This window comes from Blennius ocellaris (genome assembly GCF_963422515.1).
Source record: "Blennius ocellaris genome assembly, chromosome: 13".
In the NCBI taxonomy this organism is placed as follows: Eukaryota; Metazoa; Chordata; class Actinopteri; order Blenniiformes; family Blenniidae; genus Blennius; species Blennius ocellaris.
The window spans coordinates 13,016,986-13,039,461 of record NC_137662.1 but is presented as its reverse complement, the minus strand read 5'-3'; the positions used below and the strand labels follow the sequence as shown (position 1 = coordinate 13,039,461).

Below are 22,476 nucleotides of genomic sequence, written 5' to 3'. Positions count from 1 at the left end.
AACTCAGCCTCCAGTCAACTATCTCCGAAACCTGGATCCACTCGGTTGATTAGAATTTTTTATTTTTTTATTTATTTAATTAGATTTTTTTTACTTGGAGGGGATTTTATTTTCTCCTGGTGTTGCTCACTTAAGACTGGTCGATCACTACTGCTTCCATTAAAAAAAAAAAAAAGAAGAAGCATTTTCGGGAACGGTTTTGTAGTTGCATTCCGACGTGCAGCGCTCCTGTCGTCTCACCTGCACCCTGTCGGCTGAAGAGATCGCAATGCATCCAGATAAGTGCTTACCTGAACTGGTGGCGGAGAAAAACAGCCTGGACCCCACCTTTGCGCACGCTGTGCGCCTCCTGGCAGAAGGTAAGTCAGGTATTTATTTCAAGTCCAAGCCTCTGTAATCGGTGTTTAGCGTTATTCGCCGCGTTCAGTGCAGCTCAGCGCACCAATGCATTGAAGGGGGACAAACGCGGGAATACAATGTGCTTATGTTAACACGTCGCCCTTGACTGTAAATGTTGCAGGAATCCACGGTCCTTTATTTGCCCCAGTGCAGAAGTTTTGTACGATTTCTTACCGTACAGTGAAGAAATGCCTTGAGCACAGAAAGTAGAATAAAGAGCGTGAAAAGTCAGACACGAACATCCTCCTTTTTTTCTTTCTTTCTTTTTTTTTTTTTTTAACTCTGTGCCCTCCAAGGTCAAGCACCATCACCTGGAGCTCTCCTCTCCTGCTTAGAGCAGAAGCACGGACAGGACTAATCACTTTAATTGTGTGATTGATTGGATTTAAGCGGTGCTGTTCATCCCCTGGCAACTACAGGCTGCAGCTGTTTGATATCCTGCATATGGTCAGTATTGTTGTAAGAGCTGTAATTTTGCTTTAAAGGGTATTCTATGGGAATCGCTGCAACTGTTTTCTTTGGAAACTCGGCACCTTGGGGTAGTGGTTATCAGTGTTGTGTTGCAGCATGACAATCCTTGGTTCAAATTCGGTTCCGGCTTTTCTGTGGAGTTATAGCTGAGCTTAGTTGGTGTCTCTGGATTGAAAAATATTGTATGCCGTTGTCTGTCTCTCTCTGTGATGGACTGGGTCCAGGGTCAGCTCTAGCCCCCACAAACCTGAATTTAACAAAGTGGTGTAGACGACATATAGATAGATATACGGAAATAGTCATAAAAGTGAGCTACAGATCACCGAGTGAAATGTAAATGCTGAGGAAATTATGAGCATGAGTCATAGATATCTACAATCAAAAAAATATATATTCAGACTCCCTCTTCCTCACATCAGCTCTCAAAAACCATGAATATCATCAAGGTCACAAAAAAGGGACTATTTCTTATTGAGGCGTTTGTAAGCTCAGCTTCATCATAATGTATGTCCAACGGGGTGGTTTAATGAAGTTCAGCCTGCAGCATATAAAGTATGTCTTCCTCCTGCAGGTAGCCTTGGTCTCATTCACATGCTGAGAATCTGTCACTCCGATAAGAAACTTATCTCCTCAGAGTAAACACAGGGACTCACCTCGACTCATTCAGCCTGTCTAACTTTTGGCATTTCTCAAGCACACATCTCCACCGCGGGTTCGCTCGTCGTGACGACTCACAGTAGGTGGAAGTGCAACACCCAAAATAGCACTGGAAAGGGAGTGAGTGGCATGTTCATGTAGTGAATGGATCAATGACTGTATTGTCACTCTCGGGCACTCGACCCGAATCTCCTCAGTCTCCATCAGCTCGCTTACATTGTGGACAGATACAAGACACAACAAACAAGATGCAGTCAAATGCTCAAAACTGTAACCTTGTGAAATGGTGTACCTTGATAACCAGATGAAAAATGCTTTGAGATGTTGAAAAGTGTTAAGTAAAACACTGAATGGGGCATTTTAAGACTGAACAATACTCCTGGGACACCATTCAATTTAATGTACACTATTTATAGTATTTTTCTTAAATTTATTATTAGGTTTCTGAAGGCAGTGTTTTATATTGTGATTTTTTTTTTGGGGGGGGGGTGCCTAAATGTTAATTATAGACCTAAAGATGTGAAGCTTCTGTGCTGGTGAGATTAATATGCAGTGAGTAACAGGGTGTTCACGCTCTGCTGTTCTGCCCCCTTGAGCCTTCCTGTTGAAATGTGTTGATGAGACAACTGACAGTCCCGCTCTTGTCACTAACTGTGCTGCAGATGGGATCATCTGTCACACTGTGCACTTTGCCAGATTCACTCAATGCTGACTCACGAAGCCAATCCAACCAATACAATCCTGCCTCCATTAGAACACTTACTAGTCCATTAAAATAGATTTGTCATTGTCTTCACAACCTGACATGTTTCCATTCATATATTGATTTCATCCAATGAAATCAGATACTGAATGCACATGGAATTAACTTCCATTTTCAGATAATTAAAAAAGCATTATGTTGTGCTCTCCTACATTAATGTATAACCTTGGGTACCGTACAAGAATAAAACAGTGGAATGTGTTGTATTAAATATTTTTTCCCCCCATGAAAAGAATCTCTTTCACAAGGTCGGCACTGTATCTTCAATGCACCATGCACAGTAGTGCACAATCAGTATAATAAACTATCACTTCTCTCAGTCTCTCACCATCAGCTCTAACAATGTTCAGAAGAACCCACCGTGGGCTGCATTAGAAATAATGTTCATCATTCACGGTTTTCATTTTGGTTTGTCCTCTGCTCATAGATAATGTAAAATCATGCATATGAGTGGACAGCAAGATAAACTACACTTACAGATTTATAGATTCACAGCTATTTATCATTTAATAGCATAGCCTGTAATCGTGCATTATTCACATCCTGCACAATAAACTGCATAACACAGATTAACTATGGTCTCAGTTATCATCTCCATATTTAGGATGTGAATTACTGCTGCATGTGTTTAGATTGTGTTGCCTTTAAATCATTCCTCTGAAAAGATTTCAAACTGTTTCGGCTGGAGATCTTCTAGCCCCGGGCTCTAATGTAAGGCGTAGTGAAGAATATTTCTCTTTCAGGGCTGAATTAAAATTTTGTGTTTTTTGTAATTGAAACATTGGAATTGAGCAAGTAGACCTCATCGACTCCTACAGCACATAATGAGAGCATAAAGCATGATATTGGCTCTTATCAGGTTTGCTGCTTTGCAACACTTTTTTTGCCCTGGTCACAAAGTCAGTTTGTGTCAATAGGAGCATGAAGCTAATGACTGATGGATGACTGATGAGACTGACACGTAACAGTTAAGTTCTCTTTCATGTGCTGCACTTTAATCCCGCTCTTACTGAGAAACTGTGTACTTATAAAAAAGTGGTCTGGATTCAGAAACAAAAAAGGCAAGCCTTTAATAGATCCCACTGGTTCTCTTTGTAAGACTCGCCTGTTCGTCTTCCAATGAAAACCAATGGGATTCCTAATAAGCTGACAAGGAAAGGAGGCAGACTGGAAGCATCTGACAGACAAGAAGAACCATGCTGGCTGAGAAGAGAAAGGAAAAAAGTGAAAGAGGGTGTGCTACTATATTTCTCTTTTTTAGGCAACAGAGGTCATCTATTCACATAGCCACGATATAGGTGATGTACACTATATCTACAGATGCACTGTTTCTCTATATATCTCTGTCTGCGTGTGTGCTGTCCATGTATGTGCTCTGAACTGTGGCAAAGAACATTTCAATTCTTTTTATTTCTGCCTGAAGTGTAAAGAATTCACACTTGTCTGAATAAAAGATGAATATAGACATGGAGAAGGACCATCTTTATGACTCATGTCGATAAAATATAAGAAAATCCATGCATCTGTTATGTTTTTCAGAGTTTTCACTCGTCAAAGTTCTCAGCGTTCCAGTTGAATGTCCTTAAGTTTCAATGAGTGATTTTTTTTTTTTTTTTTTGGAACTGCAGAAAACGTCCGTCAAAGTAAAACACTGTTGTACGTATGCACAATGCTTTCTAGTTGACCCCATCTGTGGGTTTTGTACTCGTCCTGTTAGCTTTCACTTTGCATTTAACCATTATTAGTAGTGGTTGAACACTTGAGCCTTGCACTGCACTTTGTTCCGGTGACACACGTTGGAAATGTCCTTTGAAAGAGATGAAGTAACGAGGAGGTAAAAACCATTTCTAGCAGTTTCTGCTTGAATACATTGTGCGCATGTGAAGGGAGAATTGTTTAAAATTCTCCAACTGTATTTTGCTCCATGGAAAGCTCAGTAAAAACAACTCCATTTTTGTGCACAGAGTTTTTCACTTTAATTAAATTGAATCAGACAATACTTCAGTTTTAGTCCGATAATAATGGAGAGCAATGAGTAGAAATTGAGTTGCTAAACGTGAGTGACTGGTACAAGAAATAATCACTGAGGTACTTTAGACGAATAAACCTTCATCAAAGCGAAGGAATATATCTAAGTTTCATGCTTGAATGTGGATCGTTTCAATACTGAAATCTGGCCTTTCTGACTCATTCAGGGCCAAACAAAGAACCAAAAACACAGTGACAAAGTCAAGTTCACATTTTATTAAAGAAAGATAACTCAATATGTATCAAAGAAAATATAGAAAACATCTGTTAAACAGGCAAACCTTACACTACGTGTAATATATGGCCATGTAAACTATGATTTAATCAGATTGAATTAAATTATATATATATATATATATTTTTTTTTTTTTTTTTTTTTTTTTTCAGAAGCTTCAAACTTTTTCCGTTGGAGCATGTTACAGCCCACAGGCTGTATGGCCCTGCCTCCACCTCTGTGTGTGTTTGTTACCTTGTGCTGTTTGATAGGAGGTACCTTCACCGGCTTCCTCCTCCTCCTGTCCTGATGTGCAGCACTTTGATTGGAGGATGACAGCTAATTGGCTCGGCTCCGCCCACCAGCTGGGGCCATTTAACAGCTCCAGCACACTCCTCATGGCGGCTGATGTGGGAGGTGTCTTCTCATTCTGCCTCGAACAGCCTTGGTGTGTGTTTGAACTCGTTTTGTTGATCTTTTGAACTCGGCTTCCGAAGTTCAAAACTAACTGCTTTGAACTTCCGAACTATGAGTGTGTGAATTTTAGTTCAACTTTCGTCATCTTGAATCATTGTCCATCAGTTTGGTGAAGGTACCAGCTGTTTTGTTTTGTGTTAATTAGGTGTTTCATTTGTTCCAGTATACCACTCTTTAGTGGAATGCTGCATACGCATTTACTATTTAGTAAATGCGTGTCATTTGAAAATTTTAACGGCCTTCCCGAGGAGAAGCTGCCTTTTTGTTAGATTTAATCCATCATTGAAAACTAGGTCATCAGGTAATTTTGTATTGTTGTATGTGTCTTTGGGTTTCTGTTTGATTGTTGTAAGCCTGATAACTACCAATAAATCCCTCACTTCACCCAAACACACCAGGTGATTGTCACTTCCTCCACCTACATCCTTCTCATAACAGAGACAGGTCGTAACAGAGCGCAATCAACTGAGGCAGGTCACTCAGGTTCTTCTTCTCTTGATAAGAAGCTGGCCAATGGTAACCTGATAAAGCATTATGGCTGCCGGCTGCTTCGCTAATCCCTGTCTTTGTATGTCCGTAAAGCATTGTTGATACTTTAACCCACTAAGATCTGAGGCAACACTTTGCCTAGCCAACATGCATGTACTTCCCTCAGTGCTTAATGCAATATGCAATCGTGTTTTCCCTCAAGTATGTCTCCAGAGCACAATAGATTTGTCATGAGTCTTCAAAACTATGGCATTTTAACCTTGTATCCAGCTGTTACTCCAGTTCTTAATACAGGAAGAAGGTCAAGGTTACACCTGCTATACTTTAAACATTTACCAAACAAAGGACAAACTCAGTTATTGGGAGCAGTCCAGAGCAGGATTTGACCCTGTAGCATCCCTGGGATTTAGAAACTCCCTCTGACTCCCAAGCAAGTGAACATTTCTCAGATTTGTTGTAAAAGCCAAATATAAAGCAAAAAGCAGAGAAAGGTGGAATTACCATCAAAGAACCCATGGCATTCAAATGGGCATGCATTATTGTAATTACGTATTAAGTAATGCAAAAGGCAGAGAACAGGAAATGAAAGCAATATCTCGTGAAGCCACTTATTTGATTGATAGCATCCATCTTTTTGTGCTCATACGTGCTGTGCAAAGTTTTCAAGGTCCTTGAATTGTTGCAGGTATCTGTGTGAATCTACAGTAGCCTTCTGTGGATTTGTGGAATCTCAGTGGCTTCCCAATGCCTCAAAGTCTATTCAGGAGTTCTTGTTTAAGATGGTTTTTATGATTCGTGCTGCATGTTAGTGCTCACTGTCAGGCTGCACAATTTCACTCTGGTTAGACATCTCTGTTAGGATATTGCATAATTTGATAGGAATTGGAACATCTTAAGGATTTATAATGTTTGCACTTCAGTGTACCTCCTAGATTTTGTTAGAGCTTATTTTAATGATGCTCTGCTTCGGAGTATCTTTCTGTCTCTAGATTACAGTCTGATTGTCACTCATTTATCCCTCCTTGTCTTGTGTACATATTACTCGTCAGATTCTCAGTGTACAGCCTGCTGAGTATCCAACAGTGACCCGGCTCACAGTGACAGATAAACAGCATAATGTGTGGTATGACCTATTAAAAGGACACAAAAATTACATTTTAGGAAAGTGAGACATTGAAATACATTTTCGGCATTTAACTGACACTCTTATCGAGAGTGACTTACAATAAGTACAGAGGTCGAATACGATTAAATTCCAAGGGCATAAGCATTTCATGCAACAGAAAAGAGTGACAGAGCCAGAGCCACAGTACTCAGATAACATATATTAGGTAACAAAGTATGCTGCTGTGCCTCTTGAATGTTCACATACAGCAGGGAGGTACAAATACTTATTTACTAACCTTAACCCTATACAGCACGACCAGTTTCTGATATTTAGTTTGATAAATGTGTGAATCTACTTGGTCAATAATTTCAAATAAGTTTGATGAGGCAAATTTGAAGTGACCATGAACCAGTGGAATTAATTATATTTAATCAAAAGTAACCACGATAATGGAGAAATTGCAAAACCATAAAACATGTTTTGATATAAAATGTAGTTCAAGCAAGGTTTTGATGCTTTTTTTAAATTTTAGGTATACTTTCATATTGTGTGTCAGGACTTTTTATGAATATCTCATTGTTTCCCCATAGTTGTATTTGAGATTTTTAAAAGTTTGACACAAAAATTGCACAATGAGTAAGGACTTCAATCTCTTTTCAATATCTGTCAGTTCGTCAATATTATTCTGTGATTTTGATGGTGCATGTTACTATTGGTTAACATACTGGTGAATCTTATCTGTGATTGGACCACCCTAAAGTATACTACAGCTGAATTTATGTAGGCCACAGTTATGATGAGCATAAAGCTCTATTTCCGTCTTCTCTGGTTGTTATGGAGTTTTCAACATATCATGAACAATTCAAGAGATTTAACGATACTATTCTGTCTCGCTTTCCTCACAGTATATTGGTATAGCTACAGCAGCTCAAAGACAAGTTACTTTCTAAATACTTCCAGCAACCCTCACTGAATGCAGGGATGGATATATCAAACTGTCAACCACGTTCCATTAAATATCAGTTATTTAATGGAATTATTACACAGTTGTGGTTGCAAGATATTAAACAACACTAAACAATAGTGTATTTGACACGCAGCCCATTGGAAAAAAACTGTATTGTAGACAATTAGACAAAAACCAGTACTGCAGGTATTTTGCATGCAACGGGAGCAGCTGAAACAGCACAAACAGCAATGAGCAAATAATGCTCTAAGCTTTTTCTTTGTTTGATTTCACACATTTATGCTGAAGATTCAACAGATAAATCCCCTCTATGGGCACAAAACCTATACTACATATGGATGATGTGAAGTACTTGTGAAAAATAGCTGAATACCAAGCCACTCTTCCTGCTTTTACTATGTAATTTGTATGATTAGCGATTATTTTTTCATTCCCTTCGAGTCGAGAATTTCAGAATGACATTATAATTACATTGGAGACTTCATACTTTAGCGCTCTGTCAACTGCTATATTTGCCTCAGTACTGCTCAGTTAAAAACACATAAACAGCATGAGGCCAAACAGGGGAACATAATTCCAACAGCATGCTTTTATACTCATCAGTCCAGAGTTGGGAAAAAAAAAAAAGGTTAAAGTTAATTGCATGTCTTGTTGTTCACCCACCACCCCCGACCAGGTCCACTCTGCCAGGCAGAGTGCTATTCCAACCTTTTTTTGTGTTTTGATGTGAACAGGCAATCAGTTATTGGAGAGTAATTACACTGATTCATTTTCACACCCATTGTGAAGTCATTATTGTAGATATAGTATTGAGTTGCTAGAAGAAATCGGTGAATAATTTAGCTGGCTGCTAATGGGAGTATTCTACAAAGTCTTTGTTTTTTGGCCTTTGACTGAAGTTGGCGTAATGGCCCGCAGTGCAATAAAGCACAAAAATGTAATAATCACTCAGTGCAGCTCATGCAGTTCATCAGTATGCAAATCAAAGCTTTAGGAGAAGTTTACTATCAACCAACAATTTAGTGACTCTTTAAACTTGCACAAATTGACTGTTTCTACAGATTATATGGATCTCTTTCAAAGCTTCTACCACAGAAGTGCTCTTCAGCTATTACTTACAAAAACAGCTCAAACCCAATGTGAAGTCAAACCACAACTAGGGTCGTGCAAACGTTGCAGAAGCGGTGGTGTTCAAATAGGTTTCTTTTCTATCTGCACTTTTTTTTTTTCCTGTAATGCTCGTCTATCAGCTTGTAGGTTATTCAAGGTTTCCAGTCTTTCAGCCAGCTTTGCAAAATAAAAGGTGAGGAGAGTGAAAAGAGGAGGATGCTTACTACGTGCAATATTTGTCTACACAAAGCACATGTCAGATTCTAGGATGTCCTGAGTTTGCTCCGATGGGTGAGATAACGTTCATCTACGTGGTGTGTTTTAGCTCATCAAATCCCTGTGTAGCATGACAGTGCAGAAGTGTTGAGATTAATCAAACCTATGTCGGGCGGAATTAATTAGAATTTGACTCATTAGGGTGACTCATCTCATCACTATGGGGCTGTTTTCGCTGGATTCATGTTTCCCTGTTGACCAAGCCGAAAAAGGAAAAAAAAGACCTCCAGCTCAGACATAAATTTCAATTTGATCTCACTAAAATTACCTTCCACTTGCAAACGCACACATTTTATGATGGGCTGCTACTCGGCAGAAGAACAAACTGCATGCTATAGTGGGAAATGCCTGTATGGCAACAACAGGGGGAATCCTATAAAGCTACATTGTGGGGATAAACAGCCAAGCAGTAAGCATATTATCTGCAGCAAACGATGCGTCTCCCATCGCGTTCTTCTTGTGTTATTAAACTCTTGCCGAGCTTCTCAAAAAAGCTCCGGCAATGTAGGTCATTTCTGTTCTTTTTATTTCAACATTTTTAATCAAATGTTTATCCAGTTGTTTTATAAGGCGTTCCTTTCCTCCATTTATCCCTCTGTCTTTTCTCAGTGACATTATCTATTAATACACAATATTATTTGGAAGATGAACGCAGAGTTCAGAGGTCAGGATCCGGACGAGGGCCAGGCGTAAAGGTGCTTGGAACTCTTTAATGTACACATGTAAGTACACGAATGTCCATGCAAAAATATGTCTCTAGAGTTATAAAAGGAGATATTAGTTTATCGCTCTGGAGACATTTGAACTACATGTTATGGTCTCAATGGTGCAATACAAATTTCAATTATTCGATTAATGGACTCATTTATCCTGATGAAAAACATATTTATTGACAATTCTATGGTGTTCAGGATGAATGAACATCAAACTGTTCCCCAGTCTCTGTTGTTGTTCTCTGATGCTGTGTGGAGACCAACGCAGATGTATTTAACCTTAAGCCATGGCGAGCTGATGGAGTACTTTTTCTCGCCGAATTCATACAGTTGCACACATTTATCTGGTAGCTGCCCAGTTAAACCGCAGGGTTTTTTTTTTTTTCAGTCTTGGCCGCTGAGCGGCTCCGCTGAAGCAGTTTGGGCAGCGCAACAGAGGGGATCAAGAGCACCAGAATAGTCGCTGAGTGTTTTACTCCTTCAGTTTCCCAAATGGGATTTTTTTTTTTTCATCCAGCGTGAGGACTGAAACCAGTGACCTTCAAAGCACATCCTCGCTTCTCTGATCTTTAGGCTGCTGCCGCTTCCTACCGCGTATTTGACAAACATGATACCAGTGTGGGCTACTTTCCCCTTGGATTTATATATTGTAAACTCATCTTCCTCTTCTGCTGTCTTCTCCCCACCTGTCAATATCTCGCGTTCTCTTTTTGTCACACAGTCCACTTCTCAGTTCACTGGCGGGCTGGAGACCAGAATAAAGTGCTCCTTTCTACGCAGCGTTAAAGTGTTTCAACTTCACAAAGATGGAGAAACTTGAAACAAAAACCTAATTGCCTTGTTGAAATAAAATATAACCAATAATTTTGTAAATTTGAGCTCAAAATCTTCCTGAAAACACATCTTTGTTCAACCCCAGAGCTGGAGATGTTGAATGAGCTTAATTTGAGGCTATAAGCAATTGCACATGGCAGGAACCCTCCTAAATGACTAAAAGATGCTGTTGCACTCATCAACCTATCGTTAAATGGCAACATCATTCTACTCCTCTAGATTGCTTTCTCATTTGAGCAGCAGCACATGTTGTTTTGAGGAATTTGTTAAAAAGACAAAACCTTATTTTCCTCCTCAAGAAAACAGTCTCATCTCCAGCTTTGTTCATGGTTCTTTCATAATTCATCAGACAGTGACGGCTACTTCTTTTTCCAAATCTCATTGGGGTGTAATTAAAGGTGGAAACACATTGGTATTTGAGGGATAATATTTATCTTGTTAGCATATTTGTATGAAGCCATACAAATATTGCTAAAACTGAGGGGAACATTAGTAGCTTTTTGTCATAATCTACATTTTTGTTATACTGCTGATGGAGAAAAACAAGTCAAGTGATTACAAATATGTACAGCTCACACCTCACCAAATGTATGTACATTGACTCTAAATCCACTTGGTCCATCATTTAGTATTTCTATCTGAACCAAAGTGCTGGACCAATTGTTCAGATTTGACGAGTCCTGCAGTGTAAATCAATGCATTGTAAATAAATACCCATCGTCACCACATATGTGGTATTTCTGTTTCTGTTTTTGTCACTGTGGATTCCATATTCTGGATGTAAATGAGTTTAAAATATTCATGCGCTCACAACACCACAGGTTGTGTTTCTTTTATCTCTTCTGGCAAAAGGCTGTTTTTCAAAATCACAGTTTGTGGGTTCCTGCAATCCGGGGACACTTGTCTTGTGTAAAGTGTCACATAAGGAGGTGTGAGTCAGCTGTGTTGATGGGAATAAAAGGCTGGAGGGGCCTTACAGTCTGTTTACCTGAGAGATTTCAGGCAGAGTTCGTCCCCAGTGATGGGTGATGGTGGTTTGTGTGAAAATTGGTTTTCTAATTACCACTTCACTGAAGGGGAATGTGAAGGTGAAAATAGAATGTCATGTATGTATTTCACATTATCATATTGTATTAGTTTATTTGTTTCGTGGATTGCTTTTGACATCTCTCAAACAATAATTGCAGAAACTCCTCCCTCTGTGAAAAGGTTTGCATTACGGTGATTTTTCAAATTAATTTAATTCCCATATCTTAATGAATTTGCTTTATAGACAGTTTAACATTATTTTTTATTAGAGTTGACTCTAAATGATTACAGAAGAAGATGGAGACAACATGATCCAATTTGTGACCACATGGTGGAGTTGTACTTGGCATTGTTGCCTCGCAGTGATAATAACCCTAGGTTGAGACTGTTTACTGTGGTAACCTGCCTATCACATCCGTCTAAAAATACATTATCACAAAGATGGAAACATGTAGACATTGCTCCAGTGTATAAGATGCATTTATTTTTCCATGCACAGACATAAATGCACCATTGATAATCATTGTCCAGCAGCTGCCACTCCAGGTTTTTTTTTTTTTCTTCAGCTCTTGCCATTGTGCTTTAAGTCCACATTTAGCCTTCTTTGTTTTCCTAATGATGGTAACAGTTTGTCCAGTTCATCACCCTTTTTCCTGATAGTCCCAACTGTTCCTTTGGCTCTGTTTGAATTTCTTGGTGCATATTTCAATTTTTTCTAAAAATTCTGTTTTGTAGCTTTTTTGTTTCTGCAGCATTTTGCTCATGCTGTCAATCAAAACGTGGCAGAAATGAATTTTTCGTTGGTACTGTTGCAAGTTTTCACCAGGTGCCATCTGGTGTTTTCTGTATGTACTTGTATATTTTCATATGCAAGTTGCTTCATTATAAAAGTCACAAGAAAAGCAAATCTACTCTAAGAGGTGTGATGATGCATTTGGGGTTCTGATTTTAAGTTGTCTGTTAATGTGAATGTGCCTGTGTGATTGTCTGTGTTTGCCCTGTGACATATTAGTGTACAATGTTTCATCCATAGTCATCTTGAATTGATTCAGTGACCCATGACCCTGGAATCAATAAAAGGGATGAATGGGTCATCCAATTTTAACAACTGGACAATCAGACATAGAGTGTCCAGTTCTGGAAGAAAATGACTCATTTTGTGTGCTTGGCATTTCTCCTTTATGTGATTGGACAAACTATAGAAAAAGCAAATAACCTTAATTCAAGAAATTGTATTCAATAAAACCTAATGCAATGGTTGGTACAAGCTATAATGCATAAAGTACTTGAATCAAAATTGTGCAGTTCTTGGGCAAAAGTCAAATCCTGAAGATAGTTTATAAGGATGCGGTAGATTCAGCAACTTATGAGAAATTGCCTCCCCCCTGATGTCAGCCTCCTTGTTCAGCTGCTCAGTCGATTCATTTGTAAAATGATGCACAGACTATTATTTCAAATTTAAGGCAACATAAATCTCTGGTGGAAGGTACACTCACGGTAACCTCTTAGCTTCAGTCCTCAGCTATTGGCAGCTCAGAAAAGAATAAATGCACTGTTCTAAATATGTTCTTGACTGTTTGTATTGGAATTTAGTGATGTTGACGTGCCTTATATTGCTTTCAGGTCCTTCACCTTCTGCCCAGGTACTACATAACTTCCTCTTCATCTCTGATGGAACTGAAATCCGCATTCCATCTTGCATTGTTCTGAGCAATCTATTTTTCCTCAGGCCATGTTAGTCCCCTCTCCTCCACCTCAGACAGTCTCGTGTGTCCCCAGGTGTTTTCGGGGCTCTAATGCCTCCACTGTGTGTTCCCTCCACTCACCCCTAGAATGCTGATACCATATCTCTGCATCTTTTTTTTTTTTTTTTTTATCGGTGCGCTCACTTGCTACCTTTGAGCATTGCCCTTATGGTCCACTGCCCAATCTTCGCACCCATACCTCAAGTGTTATCACAAGCTGTGGTTTCAGCTGCAGCACTTTTTCTTTTTTTTTTAGCTCGCCACATGACCTCCAGCCTGATGGGTTTAGATGATCAGTCTTCATCTGGTCACTGTCCTCAGACCTGCTTGAAGTGGATGATCCAACCATGTGGTGAACCAAGTGGATAGTCCTTTAAGTCCTTCAATAAACTGAAACGTTAATTCTGATCATTGCAAAGGAGATTGAAAAAAGGTCCTCCTCAGAATATTTCAGGGCTGTTCTTGTTAAACAGATACAGTACGCTGAACTGGACAGCCATTATCCACCTGTCATACTTCATTTTATTGCAATAAGGCTGAGGACTCACAAGATGACTACTGGGCCAATTTGTGCACAATTTGCCCATCTTGAAAATTATTAGCAGAAATACGGCTGTTTGATTGGAACCAGTGATCTGCAAATAGGATCTTAATATGGGAGTTCACAGATCTAATCTTAAACCGCCCCAAAAGGCTTTTACTCAATGATATCAAATGCTTCATATGTTTAATCCGACATCTGCTTAAGCCCGCGTGGGGATCACAGAGACTGCTGACAGCCCACAAGAGCTCAGTTTGGAGTGAAGTGAGGCACAGGGAGCCGAGTGTGACTGTTTGCCTCTGTTGTTGTTTTGATTGGAGCTTCCAGAGATCATGAGATTACAGAGCCTGGTTTAAAAGGACAAATCAGGAGTCATCGGTATTATCTCATATCATTAAGTGTGCAATGTGAGCATATCTTCGCTGCCGAGGCACCAACGAGTTGGCAAAATATCTGTTGCGTGATGCCATGCATGGTCTGAATTCTCTTCATATTGTTTTGGTTGTTTGAGCTACGGCTCCCTCAAAGTAGTCTTAAATGTTGATTGGTGCTTTTTCTGTGAACTAATTATGTTTTCTTTTCTGTTGGTTTTTCTGCAGAGATTGAAAAGTATGAAGGTGATGATTTGAGGAAAGATGGTGACACGAAGAAATACCTAGACATTATCAGCAATAAAAATATCAAGCTCTCTGAAAGAGTTCTCATTCCCGTCCAACAGTACCCAAAGGTAAGACACTCAATGCTGAGTACTGCACTTTTTTTGAAAGCTGTTTTTCTTTCTTTTCTTTCTCAGACCACTGATGGAAATTTGCAACAGTTTCAAATCATTCATGTGGCTTGTTTATGTGTGTCGTATTCAGCATTGTATTTTAGCTGTCGGCCAATAAATAGTGCTATTTGGTGTGGGCACTGCGTTTGTTTTACCTGATCACAAATTCTGTTTTTCCGCACCGAAAATCGTTCAAACTGGGGAATAGAAAGTCACCACACAGTGTCTGTTTATTTTGATGAAGTCATCAAAAACCCAAAGTTTTCAGTAAACTAAAGCACCCGAGGGTACGGTGAAGAACAGTGACCATAAATCACCGCATGACACAGCGCTCGGTATTCTGACTTATGCAATGTCAGTGCTGAAACGCTGTGTAATGAGGCTGCTCCATCAGGCAGCTAAGCAACAATACACATCTGCCTGAGGAGAGCCAAAAGAATTCACTGCTGCAATCAAGACGAGCTCTACTGTCTCCACTGTTCTGTTCGGTCGGTAGAGCTGTCGTCTCCCAAACGGAAAGTTGCAGGTTAAATTTCCATCTCTACCTGTCTGCATGCCGAAATGTCCTTGGGCAAGACACTGAACCCCAAACTGCTCCTATTGGAGTGACAGCGCCTTGCATGGCTGCAGCTTCCAATGGTGTGTGACTGAGTGTGTGAATTGGTGAATGTCAGGTGCTACATAAGAGAAATCTATTTACCATTTTGCAGATCTTTCATATAAATATTGTTTAAGTGTCATTTACCATTTCAGGTTCTAATGCAATAGTTATATAATACAATGGAAGGCTCTCTATCACACTTGCAGGACTTAAAGGAGCTTGAATGACTGAAATAAGAATTAATGCACACAATAGTTGGACGTATCAACTTGAAGGTCCTAAGAAAATGTCACTCTTGGGTTGTGCATTTTGATTCTTGGAATCAAGTATTTTACAATCCTTTTCATTGAGTGAGCCTGGTCAATCACAAAGTGTTTTAAGAGCAAGCTGCAGCTTCAAGCCAAGATCCTCCTGATTCTTTGCTTGAGTGTAACACTTCATACCTGAACTTCAAGGATACAAGTGGTGTCACCAAGTACCTTGTCGAGAGAGTGAAAAAAGGCATTTCAGACAATGCTTGAGTTAGGTGACCAGTCCGTTTGTATGATAATAGACACCTACTTAAACTTGATTTTATTCAGGAGAAGGCAGGATTTTATTTGATATTTACAGCTTACTATTTACTCTGCCTTGTCAACTGTGGTGAAGGTTGTTCACTGACTTTGATCATCTGTAGTCACTTGTGTTGACCTTGGAATGTAAGTGCTCTCTCCTTCTAAGAGGAGTCACCATCATGTCAAGTCTATCATCTCCACAACTATCATCTTCTATGGTTCAATCAAGTGCTGTTGTTGTCCTTTGTGCAGCAGCTGTAGTGCAAACTTTGACAAGCCCTGTCATGTTTGAGCGCTGCCACAACAGCTCTGCTATTTTTATTTTTATTTTATTTTCCATTTTCTTTACAGTTTGTGTTGATTAATATAAAACAAATTCATTAAAGTCATAATCATCATATTGCAGTGTGCATACTTCTTTAACTTCCCTTAACAACGTTGAGAGGACAGAGGATGTCGGGAGGGCAGAGGAACCATCAACTCTATCTCTGGAAGACAAACAGAGCCTTAGTCCAATAAGCTGCTCAAGACGCTCCATACAAATCAATTGGCTGTTTCCTCAGGTCAATGTTGAGAAAGTAATTAAGCCTTGTTTGGGTCTTCACTCTATTAAATTGATTTCAAATCTATAAAAAATGCCAATCGTGTCAGCTTCATGGGAAAAGATGCCCCATTAAAAGAAAAGATGCTACTATGTACTCCTGCCTCCTGTAGTGTCCAAATGTTGCAAGAGTTTGTATTCAGTCAACACTGCTCCTGTACAAATTACATATTTTTTTAGTCATTATGTTTTACAATGTATACTTCATTTCAAATTTGACATCAATATTGGTGACAAGTTGAAAAAACAAAGAATGACAAAAATGACCTTTACATCTTGATCTCCTAATGATGAACACCACAAATAAAATATTTAAATTTATTTTATTACTATATGGAAATTCACCAAACTGCAACTGTATATTTATACCTGTGATTTAAAACACAAAATTGCAACATTTATTGCATATTTGTATGTGTCTACCTGAGTTAAGAAATGAAGATGTGATGCAGACATCATCTGTTGAACAAGTGGGAATCTAAATATAATTGGATACTGTCTTATAACATACTGATTCTTCAGGAACATCCATTTTTTTTTAAAGTCTATTTTCTGAAAATAGAGTACGGCTTGTTTTTCATCTCAACTGCTGTTAATCACATTTATCTGATGTCCCAGTTGTGATTTGAGTTCTGATTATATGGTAATGGAAACTGGTGAAGCTTCAAGTCCAGAAAAGCCTGACAACCTGTGAGCTCCATAGCAGGACTATATTTTTACAACACAAGAACAACCTTCACGGTTTTGATGCAGAAGCTAAAAAAAAAAAAAAGTCGTAGTTCTGGACAATAAACACTGTCGTGTCAGCCCTGCAAAGCAAGCAAAGCTGCATTCCAGAGGGATAGAGCAGTTGTCCAACAACAGCTTCTCCTAATTGCATAGTCAGCATCTTGTAAGACTGCAGTGTCACTACCTAAAACATCTTGGTCACACTGCACTTTCACAAAGTGATAATTAACCAAGGCTTCAATGACATCCGCAAACCACAAGAAGAACATCAAAAAATGCATGGGTTTCTGGAATGGCAGAATAAAGACTTCATATTAATGCTGAATGAAGACTTATGTACCACTCGTGAAAACTGGTCAGTTTACCAAGTTAAAGGTGTTTAACTTTTTTTTGCCCCCACAGAGAGGTAAACAATGCCTTGTTCCACATCACAGTTTGTTGGCCTGTATCTAGTTCACATATTACTTCACATGTCTTGCATTCTGTGATGTTCAGTCTTTCACCAAAGACAGAGAACGTGACGTCTTTTAAATTTGTTCATTTCAGCAATCCAACAAAGTTCATTCAAGCTTATAGCTGCTATCCTGCTGCAGAGTAATTAAATCCTTACCTTGGAGAATTCCTATGCGTGGCTTCATATTTGACATCCTCACACACTGAAGATTAATGTCAGTGAAAACACCAAGTCGTGATTAAATCACAGATTGACAGACACAAGGTTCATTGTGAACATTTTCACATGCCACAGGAAGTAAAGCACAGCTGTTTTCATGCACAAATTGTCAAGATTATCTCTATTATCTGCTTAGCTTGGTTGGACAAGTTAAGTGTGTTTCTGACTTCAGACGTCTTCATGGCCGATAGTGATCAAGATATAGGAATAAGGAATTATATCCTTGCCAAGACACTACACCACGGTACTCCATAATATAAAATATATTACTTAAACACACATTAAACATTACACAAAATTTCTGTGCGTGGATCCAAAATGAAAAGGCTCAATTCACCATTCATATTTTATACTGTCTGAAGAATAAACTCCTCCCCGTATTTAGCATGATGTGGTGGACACATTTAACATTCTATTTCTTGGAAGGTTCCGTTGTTGGTTTGATTGTGTGTGTAATTCTACGCAACCATCGGAGGCAGTTGCCAGTGTGTCCCATAAATCGACTTTCACACCTGTGCATGCAATATCGCATTGGTGGATGGTTTTATACATGTCAAGCGTCAGTAGATCAGCCCCTCAGGGTTGACAGGGACTCCACATGATCATAGTTGACTGGTGAAGACAGGGTATGCCGTGGAGATATCACCAGTCCATCACAGAACTCTCTCACTGAAAAGTACACACACACGCTGACATTCACACCAGGGGCAATTTTAGAGTCAAGGTTTACTTCAAAACCGTGTTCATCGACATTGTGGAACGGGAACTGCAGTGCCTAGAGAGTCCCCACATGTACAGGGAGAACATGCAAACACTGCATAGACAGGACCCCCAAGGATATTTTCATTCTGTCTCCCAATTATACCAAAATAACAACAAAAGAAAAAAGTAAAATCAATTGCAGCACAAAATGTACATTTTCTAAGCACAGACAATGCACTATTATAATGTTCCAAATTAAATTAAATGTAAATGGTAGTTTTTGGTCTTTTGGTTTTCAGTGGTTCAATATTTGACTCAATGTTTCAATAGTGGGAAGTTTCAGTGAGATAATAAGAGAAATAAACGCAGTTATGTGCTGCAGGAAATGGTGGAAAACATTGCTAGCCCTGGACAAAAGTAGAATTATTTTTCATACAAGCACAGTCACTCACAGTGTATTTGTGACCAACAAGAGTATTTCAAACTTCAATTCACGTTTTCCTGATACCCTGATTTTAATTTCATCATCTCAATTGCATTTACAGCTACTTGCTGGGAACTAACAAGGGAAGGACTTGTTTTTTTCCACAACAGCAATATGGCAAGGATGCATTTTAATTTTGAATCTTAAAAAAGTCTTTAAATATAGTCTGCAACTGTTTTAACTTGTTGTTTAGCTCAAAACTTTATTTCATAAATTTAAAATTGTCATTCCTCTCTATTACTTGGAATAACATTTGTTGTTTAAATTAATTAGTGAAGAGTTTTACCATCTCTTATTTGTCTTACAATTGTTTTTCTTAACAAAATTTAAAAAAGAAATAGGAAGAATACATTTTTAAGAAAGTGCTGGAAAAAGGCATTCTCTTCACCCCCACATTTTTCATAATGTTATGACCCATCTGAAACGCACTTCGAGAATTCCACCTCACTTTCAGAACTACAGAATTTACCATCCATCTTCTATACTGCTATAATTACTGTATCTGAAGAATATTTTTACTACTGTAAAGTTTAAAAAGATTGTATCTCACTCATGCTGTGGGTACTTTAATGTGCATATCGTATTGTACAAGCTGATAAACTGCACAGCTGAGCCAACATTCCCATTGCCCTCTACCTGATATCCCACAGTGCATGCTGTCAAAACAGCTCAGACCGAAGAGACGTGGACTCCACAAAACCTGCAAGGTACCCGGTGGTATCTGGCACAGAAACATCGGCTGCACATTCTTCAGTTTCAAGCTGAGGCAGATGAAACTTGTTTCATCCTCCAACACTCTGCGACTGCTTCAAGGTTGTCACTCCCCCGGCCACCGCTGGCAGGCACTCAAATGTACGGCCCAGGTTCATCGCACATACCATTTCGAAGATGCGCTTGCTATTTAGCCAATGACCATTACCCTATCTTTAGCAGTCAACGCACTGACAACGAAACCCAACTGCTCACTCACCATGTAACATATCTCAGATCTCCATGTGTGCCATTGTAAGGACCTCATTCTCTTATCTGAAGGTATCATGAGTTTGCCCTTTATTTTCCAAATATTTGAAATGTATTATTTCTTATTATTTAAAGTCCAGTTGAAAGCTGTACTGAACTTTAAGCACTTGAGGAGATATGCTTATTTACTTTCAAAATCTTTATGACCGTGGCTGCTCAATGTGCAGAGCAGGTGTGATTTGCAAGAAATTGACTCAGGAAAAGCTGCAGCAGCTACACTATTGATCCAACTTGATGATGCATATTGCTACAGACTAACCTGGGCTGTATGCATCATTCAGCGGGGACAGCTTGTGTGTTTTTGTGTACACCACTCTCTAAACAATCTGCATCAATGCTGTTTTCGACCTACACTATTAAATAAATAAAAATGCAATGTAGCATCTATGTGCTTTGAGTGGCAGAATGATGTGCGTATTTGGATATATTGTTTTGATATGTAAACAAATGTTTGTCATGCAAGTCTTGAAAATTTACTCAGCGATTATTGTTAACTCAGCAAAAAATTATTAGGAAAATCAGCATAGTCAATACTCGACTTTATCCTCCGCTGTTTGAAGAGACAGCTTGATCAGCATCTCATAACCTTGGGGCATGAAATGGATTTTTGTTGACTGACAATGTCGGATATTATGACTCAAGCACTGGGATTATTCTGTAGAAGGGAATATACGAGCATGCATGAAAAATAATACTTAACACTGTCACTTAATTACAATAAAATGTATTCCATTAAAAACAAAATGGACATACTTCTTCTCTTATCTAAAAAAAACAGGCTAGTTTTTTTACTTATATTTGAGTTTTTCCTTTAACTATTCATTTTGCTGGTCCTTCGAAAACCCACAGCACAGTAAATTGTATTGCCGTTGTGGATGCCACAATTCTGAGCTTATCACTTGTGGGTTTTTGTGACCTTTTAATAGTGCTGCAGCTGCAGCGCTAACCATACAGAAATCCCATTTTTGTCCACCCAGAGATGTCAGCGGCCCATAGAAAGGCCTATCATGTGGAAAGGTGTTGTGCTCAGATAACTTGTGAATACAGTAGAGGGGAGTTCAGAGTGTGAATTAAAATTAAGGCCTTGTTTGATAGCATCACATCTCCACTTTGGGATCCCACTGTGTCGAGATTTGTGTGATGACTTTTTTCTGCTACAATGCTGCGGGTGAGATTTAATACAGATAAAATGTTTACTTGTGTTGTAGTTCTATATATTGCCAAATTGGATAAATTGTCTTGATTGTATGCTGTTGATTGACACTATAGTCCCAAACTAAAGTGCACAACTGAAGTGAATGGGCTCCAGACAGTGGGAGATTGTTACAGCAAATTATGACTAATGCTGAAAAAGTTACAAGGATAGCCCAAAATAAATGTTGGGAAAACCAGATTTCTTAGAACACAATCCATTGATTGCAGAAGTAGAATTTGTTGTATTGGTGCTCATTTTAAATGAGGCCTCTGTTGTTTTAGGATTTTGTATTAATGTCGATGCCAGTTGAGTGATTTGGTTTTGGTTATCCTCAGAGCTGATGCCAGTCTTGCTGGTTTCCAACATTCAGGTAGTTATCTCAAATATCAGAGTGGAATGTGTACAAAGTGAATGTAATTAGCATTCGAGCTTCATGCCCAGTGTCGACCAAATACAACTGCATAACTGCTTGCTCCAGCAGCACAATCTGGGTTCATGTGGAGCTTGCACGTTCTCCCTGTGTGTGTCCAGTTTCCTCTCACAGTCTATAAAGGTAAACTGGTGACCCTAAAGAGCCTATGAATGTGAATGTTTGAGTGTGTGTGATTTGTCTGTCGCTGTGTATTCGTCCAGTGATCGACTAGCGACCCTGTCTTCACTCCTTTTTTTTTTTTTGCAGGGATTAGCTCCAGCACCAACACCAAATTGGATGAAGCAGTATACAGTATACGATGGATGAAGTCCTTGCTGTTTGAATGAGATAATGCTTTGGAAGCATTTAATGGATGAACAATAGCTTGACTGAGTCTGTTGATTTAGTATTTCCAAAATAGTGAAAGTGCAGTTATTTATTGAATATTTGTCCTCTAATTGCAGTGCATGAATATATGGATTTCAGACACAGCATACAGACCCTTTTTTGTCTCCACCTATTTTTGTTGCATTCTGAGTAGGATTTGTAAAGTTCTGCCTCTCTGTTTGTTGAGAAAGTAGTTGAAAATACATGCAAAGTATGCCTGATTCTCATTTGAAAGCCATGGCTTGTTAGAGACTTTGCAGAAGAGGGCTCATGTTGAATGAACTGATTTGTCTGTGTTCTAACAGGATAGCTTTGTAGCTGCTGCTCTGATAGCAAAACTCTGTCTTGTCTTGAACAGGTTCAAAGTCTTAAGCAGCTTCTGCAAGCTTTGCTTCACTTTGGCTTTGCTTGCTGCTGCATGCAATTGCTCAGGCTGTTTGTCACCTGCTGGAATTTACAAGATTAGTTTTGTTTACAGTCCAGGATTTACATGTTGATGGGAAATGTAACATTCCCACTGCTTTAAGT

At 39.0% G+C, this 22,476-nt stretch overlaps 1 protein-coding gene across 1 annotated transcript in view; it reads left to right on the top strand.

Annotated features, from left to right (window-relative positions):
• Positions 1–209: 209 nt before the first annotated feature.
• The window catches only part of khdrbs2 (KH domain containing, RNA binding, signal transduction associated 2), a gene marked incomplete at its 3' end in the record, with an annotated part of 68,696 nt that continues 46,429 nt past the window's right edge, over positions 210–22,476 (top strand). The window contains exons 1-2 of the mRNA XM_080508120.1: positions 210–359; positions 14,421–14,548. Coding sequence (XP_080364246.1) covers positions 269–359; positions 14,421–14,548 — 219 coding nt within the window. The 5' untranslated portion in view covers positions 210–268. The remainder of the gene's footprint in view (positions 360–14,420; positions 14,549–22,476) is intronic.